At 36.9% G+C, this 11,360-nt stretch overlaps 1 protein-coding gene across 1 annotated transcript; it reads right to left on the reverse strand.

Annotated features, from left to right (window-relative positions):
- Positions 1-2,608: 2,608 nt before the first annotated feature.
- LOC147845384 (GTPase IMAP family member 7-like) lies at positions 2,609-10,850 on the reverse strand. The gene is made up of 3 exons (XM_087243792.1): positions 10,546-10,850; positions 4,099-4,158; positions 2,609-3,931 (listed from the first exon to the last, which is right to left on the reverse strand). Exons 1-3 carry the CDS (start codon positions 10,580-10,582, stop codon positions 3,021-3,023), a joined length of 1,008 nt encoding a protein of 335 aa, XP_087099918.1. The 5' UTR covers positions 10,583-10,850; the 3' UTR covers positions 2,609-3,020.
- Positions 10,851-11,360: the final 510 nt, after the last annotated feature.

Below are 11,360 nucleotides of genomic sequence, written 5' to 3' on the forward strand. Positions count from 1 at the left end.
AAAGTCATCAGCTCTGAGTAGCTTGAATGCCCACTAATCACATTAAAGTCAAAGTGAAGGATTTCATTTGTCATTTGTTACGCATCCTCATATGTTTCTGTTATGTCTCTGAATGACAATAATGGGAGTTCTCTGATTAATGAGCGAGAGAAGCCTTTTTCAACCTGATACATGATGATTTTCCAAAAATGCTCCAACAGTATATGTAAGAGCAATTACATTTGTTGTGATTTCAACGACTGGATGGAGTGTGGGTCGGAATAAGGAAATAGATTAAAAAAAAAATAAGAAAGGGCAGGTGTGCACTCAGGGGGACCATTTTGTGACCATGTTGAAAAATAATGTGGTAATATCCAATGTGATTTACTCTATGTGTGAATGGTGTAGCAAAACTGTGAGTTGGAAATGTACTGTATAAATAGAGATATACACCTGATAAAACAATAGTCTTAGAGGATGGTCTTTGTGATGGCCAGTGTGGTGGCCACACATTGAGAGTGAGGCATGCACGCAACCATACATACACATACACACACACACATTTGTTTGCCAGAAGTCTTCTCAGAATACCCTGGCTTTACCACCTTGATTGAACATAATATTGAGTTGAAACCCGATGCTGTAGTTCGAAGAATGAGTTACAGGGTCCCTGAACGTCTCCAAGAAGCGCTGAAAGAGGAGGTGGATCTGATGCTGAGGCTGGGAATTATAGAACCCTCTAAAAGCGAATAGTGCCACCCTGTGGTCCTTGTTCCGAAAAAGGATGGGTCTATAAGGTTTTGTATAGACTTTCGTTACCTCAACTCCGTGACCAAGTTTGATGCTTACCCTACTCCACGAAGGCACCTCAAAGTTTCTAGTCACCTCAAAGTTTGATCTTTCAAAAGGTTATTGGCAGATTCCGTTGACTCCACAGTCCAGAGAACTCACTGCGTTTAAAACACCCTGGGGCCTATTCCATTTTAAGGTTCTAGCCTTTGGACTGCATGGGGCACCGGCCAGCTTCCAAAGACTAATGGACCAGGTACTGCGAGGACTACCATTTACAGCTGCTTATCTGGATGATGTTGTGGTGTACAGTGACACATGGCAGCAACATCTGCAGCATCTCCAGGAAGTTCTGCAACGCCTTCAGGCAGCCGGCCTGACAGTTAACCCTCAAAAGTGTACCATGGCAAAGGCAGAGACGGAGTACTTGGGGTTTGTTATCAGTAAAGGGGTGCTCCGACCCCAGGTGGAGAAGGTACGGGCCATTGAAAAGTGTCCACAGCCACAAACTCGTAAGGAGTTAAGGTCCTTTTTGGGTATGGCTGGGTTTTATCACAGATTTATTCCCAACTTTTCTGGGCGAGCTGCAGTATTGACTGACATGGTTGGTTCAAGGAGTCCCAATCATCTGAAGTGGACCCAAGAAACTGTTGCAGCGTTCCAAGATCTCAGAAAGGCCTTGAGTAAAGATTCTGTCTTGCATAACCCTGATTTCCACCAACCCTTTGTTTTGCAAACTGATGCTTCAGATCGAGGCCTGGGAGCTGTATTGCTACAGGGCAGCCCTGACACTCGACGCCCAGTGGCCTTCTTGAGTCGAAAGCTCTTCCCCAGGGAAGTTCGCTATTCTATTGTGGAAAAGGAATGCTTGGCTGTGAAGTGGGCCTTGGACTCTTTGAAGTATTATCTGCTAGGTCGGGAGTTTATACTGGAGACTGATCATAAAGCTCTACAATGGCTTCAAGAAATGAAAGATACCAACAGTCATATTACCCGCTGGTACCTGGCCATGCAGCCCTTCCGGTTTATTATCAGACATGTCCCTGGCAAAGAAAACCTTACGGCTGACTACTTGTCCCGATGTGCCAGTGACATTCCCCAAGGGAGGGAGTATGTGATGGCCAGTGTGGTGGCCAGAGTGAGGCATGCACGCAACCATACATACACACACACACACACACACACACACACACACACACACACACACACACACACACACGTTATACATATTCATTTAAGATTATTTATTGGTCACAATTTCAGTTATTGTGTTTATACATTTTTGTTTCATTCATATCTGATTTAAATAAGATGCATACATTTTCAGTTACTCATTACCTTTCTTTATTATTCACAGTACATTTATTACTATTTTGGGTGCACACAAAATCAGTTATCTTTACTGTATGTTTTGTTAATTTAGTTTTCTTTTGAGTTTAAGTTACCGTGCTGCAGTGCCGACGAGGAACAGAGTTTCCGGGTGTGGTCCGCCCAAGTAAAGGTCCGACGTGCCGCAAGAGGCCGTCTTTTGGTTCCGCCTGCCGATACCATTGGCTTAATGGCTTGGAGGGAGAGCTCATGTTTAGTTTAGGTTCAATAATGATTTACAATGTTTGTTTATTCAGATTTATATTTAGTTTTGCCTTTATTTATAATTTATTTAACTTATATTTAGATTTGTATTTAGATGTTTGGCTTAGTTTACTGTATTTGTAAATTGTATGTTTTTGTCTCCCCCTTCTTGTTTAATGTGGACTAGTCCCTGTGCTATAAATGTGGTCTGTCTTGTCATTTAATGGAGTTCTGTTTTTGGTTTAGACATGATTTGTTTGGTTTGAACTCAGTTTGTTTTCCTTGTTTAGTTTATTGTTCTTTCAATTGATTTAATTATTTAATTAATTTATTTTTGAACTTTTTGTAAACCTTTTTGACTTTATTAAAAATAATTATTTTTGAAAATCTTCTTTGTATGCCTCTTACTGTATGTGCTGGCTCGGTCCCTCACAGTCTTGTAGCTTTGAACACATGTACTAGAAAGTACCATACAACAAGCTATTCTCCCCACTATAGTAGATTTACATTTAGCTGATTTCATATAATCTGTGTTAATGTCATCAGTATTTAGGCCTTCAGTTACACATCAGTTCATATACACATATTTTCTTTTTGAATTTGAAAAAATAATTATTTTTAAACTGCAACAGATTACAAGAAAATATCTTCTTAGTATTTAGAATCAACTATACAACACCTCAGACACGGAGCTTTTGTAGTTTTTTGCTGATTTCTCGGATGTTTTCATCCACTTGAGTCTCTTCCACCTCCTGTCTCACATTCCTGCATTTCTGCTTATAAAAGCGCTTAAACTCTTTAAACTGCCTGTCCTTTTTTTTCACTAGCTCATTTAACTCTTTAATTTTCTGCTCTTTTTCTTGGCCAGATTCTTTCATCTGTCTGATCGTCTCCTCTAGTTCTATCTTCTCCTCATGAAATCTGTCTGTTAACTCTAATATCTTCTGATCATACAGCTTTCTGAACTCTTCTTCTTTGTCCTTCAGCATTTTCTCCACATGCTGAAACATGTCACTGGTGTAATATTTATCCTCATTCATGCGCAGCATCTCATCAACCTTATCCAGAAACTCTAAAACCTGTTTGCGATTGTGAACTTTAGTGTTGTCGAACACATGATATCGTCCTCCACATGACTCTATAAGGTCTTTTAAATCACGTCGAGCTTCTTTAAGTGTTATTTCAATGTCCTCAGTCAGTTCATCTCCATGTGTGAAGAGGATGATAGTGTGTTTATCTGCTGCTTCTCCAAACACCGCTCTGATTTTCTCCACTGAGAGTTTCTCTTCTTCAGTGAATGGACCCAGTTTAATGACCAGGATGATGGCGTGAGGTCCAGGAGCCGTCATATTAATGCATTTACTCATCTCTCGTATGGTTTCAGCCTCTGATACAGTGGTGTCAAAGATGCCTGGACAATCTACCAGCACCAGCTGATGCTTGTCCACTTCTCCGGTCTCCTTCCAGCACTCTTTGGTCACAGATGAAGCACTTTTCGCGGCTCTAAAGGCTTTTCTGCCCAGGATTGTGTTTCCAGAAGAGCTTTTACCTGCTCCTGTCCTTCCCACTAGAACCATTCGTCTCAAGGACACTGAAGAATAAAGATATAAAATAATATAATAAATATGAAAGGAGTAAATAAATCAGAATAGTTCACTGATTAAAAAATAAATACGACTCTTCATGAATGTTCACCTTAAGTTAAATTCAGATTAAATGAGTCAAACATCAAAATACACCCTGTGTTGACATACTTACTACTGGGAGGCTGAAATTCAAAACTTCCACTTTTTTTTCTTGTCTGAACATCACCAGGATCTTAAAAAAAAATGTTGAAATGATTATAATAAATACCAAGATATATTGTTTTTTAAGACATTATTACGACTCAAATTAAACACCACAATATTACACATTTATAAATGCACCACACATGAAAAGTATTTTTTTTTACTAAACACTATAGTGTTTTTGAACCATCCTATAGTACTGTGTATTATACTATGTCTATTATAGAGCAATTCCAGTGTTATGGATGTGACATTTCCAGTAAAAACTCAAAACAAAAACACACAGAGAAAGTATATGTTAACATTATACTGAAACAAACCTCTGTTTATATTTCCTAAAACAACTAAGCATAGAGTTATGGGGTCAGGAGAAGATCAATCTGTGAACATCTTCAAGATTTTAAATGAGGAAAATAACAGCATATATACAGGAATCAAAGAATAAATTCATAACTTTTTAAGACCTTTTTTAAGACTCTTTCCATACATTTTAAGACCTTATAACTACTTTTCAACCAGAAACACTGGCGATATTGGCGATAATTACTAAACATTAATGTAAGAAATTAATCCAAAACTTAAACATAATTCGTATGCTAAATAAAAATCTAATAAATCTAGCTAATTCTGCAGGATGGCGCCTGTAGAACTGCAGAAACAATGGTGCTTCCTTGATAACTGCAGTAAACAAAGCAGCATGATGTCAAATCTAGTAGGATATCACTGATTTCATAAACTACACAGCATCCTGATATTTACAGATTTACCATACTTTAACATACAACCATACATTGCATAATCAAAAATGATATAAAATTTAATACCTTGCAAAATAGCATTTAAGAGTTATTAACACTTTTTAAGGGCCTTAAATGTCTCTACATTGATTTATCAACTTTTAATACTTTTTGAGAGCCCCGCGGACACCCTGAATAAACAGGCGTTATGGAAGTGACCCAGTGTTGGGCGGTATCCAAAATTTTTTGATCGCCATATCGCCCCACTTTGAGATCGTCAATACACTATGCTATCGCATGGGGGCAAGGCAGTGTTATATTTATTTATATAAAATTTATTATTATATTTAAGCATATCTAAACATATTTAATAGCCTTTCGGCTGATTTTTTAAACTCATTATTCCAGACCAAACGCAATGCAAATCAGGGCCGGAGTGGGACTCCTTTTCAGCCCTGGAGTTTCAAGCATTAAACCGGCTCAACGTCATTTTCAATTCAGTTTTTAATTACACTATCCAGTCTTTTTCAAGAAAACAGCTGCTTTAGAACTTCAACTGTTCAACCACCTTGCAGTTTTATATGTCTTAACAATAAAAATGAAAACAAAAAAAGTACTCAGGTAAGGATCAAACTCGGGTCGACGACGTCAAAACGCAAAGTGCTGACCACTGGACCACAATAGCGCTATTGCTCATAAGGGGCTGGAATGATACCTCATCATTACCCTGCAGGCTGCATTTTGCTCATGGGGCTGCGAGACAATAAATAAGAAGAGCGGAGCTGCATCAAATTATTGAATAAAAAGAGTGAGGCTATGCTCAAATAAATAAATGAAAAAAAGTGCGACTGCTTAGAGTGCAAGCAGCAAGAAACACCGGCCCACGCGGCCAAAAAACGGACCGGCCCTCCGGGAACTCTCCCAGTCCTCCCGATTGGCCAATCCGGGAATGATGCAAATGCAGTAGGTTATTAAATAATTCAAACTAATGCAAATCACCACACTCTTACAGCTAAATAGGTGCTGAGACCAAAATTATTTCAAATAAGACGATGCAACAGTGCGGTGCAGGACAGGATTTGATTGGGACTCATGTCGTTATTTGCGGCCCACAGGACTGTCGCAAAATGGATATAAATACATGGATGAAAGCAAATGAAATGATATTTATCTATGTATGCATGGCACGGAACAAACAAGGATGCATTAAGGTCCTTTCAGACGGGAGGCAGATGGAGGACTCGCCGCCCGCACATGACTGCGGTGAAGTTTTTCATGTTTTTGTTCAGTTAAGCGGGGCGGCTTTAGGTCTAATCATCACAAAAATGATCATTAACAGTGTCACATTTATATTTGATAAAATCTAACACAATGTTGCGCTTGGCATATGTGTTAATTGCTTTTCTAATAAGAGATTAATTTTGGCTGCAGAGAGTCGGCAATAGCCTATTGTATTAAACATCCTATTTGACCTACATACAAAACTTTTCACTGAGCTTAGTAAAATGTTCTTTGATAACTTATTAATAATCTGTTCAATACTTTGTTAAAGCCAAAACGAATGGTAAAATTAAGGTTGTAATTTAATTCAATATAGGCTAGTTTAAATAAATAAATAATATATAGCTTATTTTAATAGCCTATAAATAAACATAGCTCTAACATATTTTTTTTATTAAAGAAATTGGTTATTTTCTGAAAAATGCACAAGTCCGTGTTTATCATTCGATCGAATAAAACACAAGACAATATTCTGTGTGTATTCCGTGTATTTGAGGGAGCAGTCAATGCATGTACTGAAAAAATAGGCTATAGGTCCCCTTAAAACTTAAATAGGCTATTACTAATGGATATAAAAGATAAATCAATTTTTTTTTTTTTTTTTTGTGAAAGCAAGAGAGAACCTTCCGGTAGTACTATTATAAATGAGTCTCAAATAACAAACAATTGTTTATTAAATTACCACAACACATTTTATTCCAGAACACTTGAGGTGGTTTCAGTTCATAGTTCTTTCATTCTCCTCTTCAGTTGTTTTATTTTTAAAAATCGTTTTATTTAACTTGTTTGTTAATAAAATCCAGTTTTGTTATTTAGCCTATTATTTTTATGCAACAAAAGTTACAAACTTATTTGCTATGAGAGGTGGCTGTGCCCTCACATGCAGCTTCAACTTCAACTGCTGCTGAGAGAAAGAGATAGCGCAAGAAAGCCGAAAGTGTCGGTCAAGTGATGTTGATGTGAACAGCTGAAGCAGTCACATGTCTTGTAGTTCATTTATTAATAATGATAATGATTAATAATAGAAATACTGTTAATATTATTCAATAATGCTATTAAAACATGTATTGGTCTACATTAATCTGAAACGAGCTAAATATCATGTCTTTTAAATCGTCATAGGTCTCAGCTCTCGGCGATATCTTTCCCTATCGTCGATACATGATACTATCGTCTATTGGCACAACCCTAATGTGACATAAAAAGTCTGTGATTTTACAGAATACAACATACTTTGTAGAAATTCTGTGAATTAAACTGCACAAGCCAACAGAAATAAAAAATATATAAATCAAATATAATAGTTTAAAAACATTGACAGAGACAAGTTTGAGTATGTTTATAGTACTGTAAAACACATTCTCTGAAGGAAACATGTTAGGGGTAAAATACCTCGCCCTGAAAGTAACGAAAAAAGAAAAGTTTCCCAAGATTCCGTTTTGGAAAAGTACAATATTTTGATGCCTTCTGATTAATTAGACATGCTCATTTCTCATTCTCAAATTATTTCAGCACAAAAAGATGACCCGTCTTTACGTAAGTGCATCTGCTCTTAACTTTAATGCTGCTAAAAAAGAGACACTGCATATTTTGTAGATGATGGCTTATTAATGCAAAGATGGCAATCTAAACTGGAAGAAAATGTGGACTGGATGTTATATCAAGTGGTAATTGTAAATAAATACCGTTCTTTGGTATTATATTTGGCACATGAACACTTAGGGCCCTATCATACACCCAGCCCAATGCGAGGCAATAGATGTTTGCTAGTTTCAGCTTTGTGCAAGAGTGGTTTTGACATTTTGCAGCACACTGTTTAAATAGCAAATGCATTTGTGCTCATATGTGCGCCCATAGGTGCTCTGGTCTAATAAAGGAAGCGTGTTGAGGCGCATTGCTGGAGTTTTGCTATTTTAAGGAACATAATAGTCTGTTCAATAGACTAGATCAAAGCAGGTTTATAGTCCAGCGCAGAGCGCGTTAGTTGTGCGCTTCACTTACACACTGCTTAATACACACAAGATGTAGAGCAGGGGTGTCAAACTCAATTCCTGGAGGGCCGAAGCCCTGCACAGTTTAGTTCCAACCCTGCTCCAACACACTTACCTGTAGGTTTCAAACAAACCTGAAGGACTCAATTAGTTTGATCAGGTGTGTTTAATTAGGTTTGGAACTAAACTGTGCAGAGCTGCGGCCCTCCAGGAACTGAGTTTGACACCTGTGATGTAGAGCAATACACAAATATCTTTACAAATGAAAAAAAAAATTAAAGGATTAAAATGTTATAACATTATTATTTTCTAGCCTACATCAGTATAAACAGCACTGCCTTCATGCTTTCTTCATCTCGGGAGGCTTTTTCAGTTTATTCATAACAATTTGCTTTTGTATAATGTTATTATTATTAGCAGTATTATTTATTATATCCATATTTATATTTGTTTTATTTAAAACAAGCTTAGATTTGTCCACCTGTCAGGTTTTAGACCATACGGGGCATGGCATATGTATTAATATAACTCAGGTTTTTGACCACACTTCGTTATTGTTGTTTATTTATTCTTTGCGATTGAACAAAATTAATTATGTATAGACTAATGGATTCGCACAACACGTTTCCTTATGCAGGAAAGTGAAAGTAAAGTATGAGGAGGCTCAACTCTCATTCTCGCGCGGTAGATGCTCTGTTTAACTGTTAGATGCTGTGTTTAACTGCATCTAGTGAAATGTTCATTTTTTCCACTTACAAAGTCCGCCGTGTAAATAGGAAATGCACGCGACATTCCTGACGATGACGCAGCTGACTCTTAAAGGGAATGGTAGATGAGACTCTGATTGGTTTATTCTCAAAACACACCCATAACTCATTAAGAGAATAATCTCAATCCTGTTAGACCATGTGCCATGGCGCAGAGCGGATTTTTACATCCTTATATTAGCAAAAGTGGATTCTGACACGCCCTTAATGCTTTTGCGCCCTGCGCTTTGGACTTTACGCATGGATCGTCAGGTCATTTAGGCGTAGTTAAAAAACATCATCGCATTCTCCAGCATTTCTTTTGGCCAGGATCAAAGCGTCATGTAGTTAAAATTTGTCACACGTGTCATACATGTCAAATTACTGGAAAGCCAATTTAAATAATTCCACTTGCTCCACTTCCACCATCCCTATTATAGGCAGAACATTTGTGGAGGTACAGGTGGATTGCGAAGGACTTTTACCGAAGACAAAAACAGGTAACCAGTATCTGTGTACTATAATGTACAGAGCAACCAATTTTCCCAAGGCTATCCTATTGAGTTGAATAACGGCTCCTATTATTTTGAAATCTCAGATTATGTGTTTTTTTTTTTTTTTTTTTTTTTTACATCTTTTGTCTACTGAAAGTTATCCAAACAGACCAAGGGAAAAATTTCCTATTGCCTTTATCTATAGAATATTGAGTTTCTAGCGCATACCAACCAGAGAGTCATGGAGCAGTTAAAAGACTCCAAACCCTGAAATCTCTCCGCAAAGGTAGATACGACGTCTCGGACGTTAAAGGTTTAATTTTTGTTTTATTTTGTAGTTCTAGGGGAAGAGTTTTATGGCTTGGTTAGTTGATTATTGTTTTATTCTTCTCTTTTGTTTGGCACAGTCTCTTCCCTTTGTCCTCCTTATGTCTGTTAAACTTAATTTTTTTTTCGTGAAATCATCTTATTTTTGACTACTTTTGTGTGAAACTTTATTTTTCCATAGACATTTAAATATCCACAGCTTTTTTGAAACAAACAAGTTCATTTAAATAGTACTTTCATGTCTTGTTGTTCCTCATCTATTGTAAATGGCAGCAATAATTACAACTGGCTCAGTATTTTCCTTTTCGTTCCCCTTGACCACTAAAAAGTAATGGAAAGGGATGTAACAAAAATAAATAAAATAAAACTAAAAAGAGTTTCGCTATTTTGGTAAAACCTTTATTTTCTTAGGTTGACATTAGCCTGAAATTGCTCTATATTATTTGCAACAGTTGGATACAGCATTGAAGTGTGCTGCATTCATTATCAAACTAATAAATAAAGTACAAGCCTATACTTTAGTTTCTACCACAATAAACTGGTATATTGTAGTATAAAATTACCAGTTGTAGAAAACTTAGCACAGTATTGGGTCATATTTGTATATTACTATTGTTGTGTTACCACAGTAACTATAAAAATACCAAAATATTTCCAAAAATACATGCACGCATACAGAGACACTTTAAAACTGACTACACTGTAAATCACAACATGACGAAACTGCATTAAAAAACAACCATAAAACGAAAGTTTCCTAAAACAAACGAGAAACATCGAGGCAACAAAAGAGCAGATTTAAGTCAAATATTTGGAGAGTACACTGATATAATTGTTACCTTTTGGATCTGCCGTGGTTACACCTGATGAAGACATAACTCAGATTTGTTGTTGATTACAGGAACTTTCACGCAGGTAACGCTAATGGCGGACCTCCTCGATGAAGGCGGACATATCATGTGACAGGAACAAAAGTCACATTACTCTTCTGCTTAAAATTATGAACGTCAGAAAAAAAATACAGGCTTCTAATGTCCATAAATGAAGCCGGGAAAGGCAAAGATGCTCCACATTAAAATACCGTAAATGGCAGTTTTTACCTTGTAAGCAATAAGAATGGCTGCAGTTGTGGTATTTCAGAGATATTTTATGTTGATGTGATGATGCCCTCTGCTGGAAAACAACTGTAACTTCAGGCTGTAAATAAAAAGCTCGATGCAAAAAACATTATTGAAGCCAATTTTCGACATAACATGGGAAAATTGGTTAAAAAAGTCTACATTTTGATATTTTTAAGCTGTAATTATACGTCTTTAAATAATCGTAATAATAATAATCAACTGTAAATGATTAGCAGGCCAACACCCTCTTCTGTTTCAGCTGGATCTGACATGGCTTCAAGAGGGTGAATATGTTAAAGACTAAAAATGGAACTAAACTAAAAGTTTGCAAAATAACCACTCAATTAAAAGTAAGTTGTTTGTCAAGACAAGTGTCTGTCACGTGACGTTGCGGTATCGCTGGTGTTTCTGATGATGACGTCACTGCGCCCCCTCCTGGAAACAAACAGCGGAATCGCTTGCTTCAAAAGTGAAAGTGAAAGAAAAGCTGCAGAAAATGCACCAAGTTTAAATAATAAAAATGTAATTAGTTT

This window comes from Danio rerio, chromosome 3 (genome assembly GCF_052040795.2).
Source record: "Danio rerio strain M-AB ecotype USA chromosome 3, GRCz13ab, whole genome shotgun sequence".
NCBI classification, from domain to species: Eukaryota; Metazoa; Chordata; class Actinopteri; order Cypriniformes; family Danionidae; genus Danio; species Danio rerio.

What these genes read in the sequence shown, in the direction of transcription:
- LOC147845384 (XM_087243792.1), bottom strand. Translation starts at nt 10,582, where the DNA reads ATGTCTTCATCAGGTGTAACCACGGCAGATCCAAAAG. An exon ending in AACCACGGCAGATCCAAAAG is followed by an intron (nt 4,159 to 10,545) that starts GTAACAATTATA and finishes TTTTTTTTTAAG; the next exon opens with ATCCTGGTGATGTTCAGACA. An exon ending in TGAATTTCAGCCTCCCAGTA is followed by an intron (nt 3,932 to 4,098) that starts GTAAGTATGTCA and finishes TTTATTCTTCAG; the next exon opens with TGTCCTTGAGACGAATGGTT.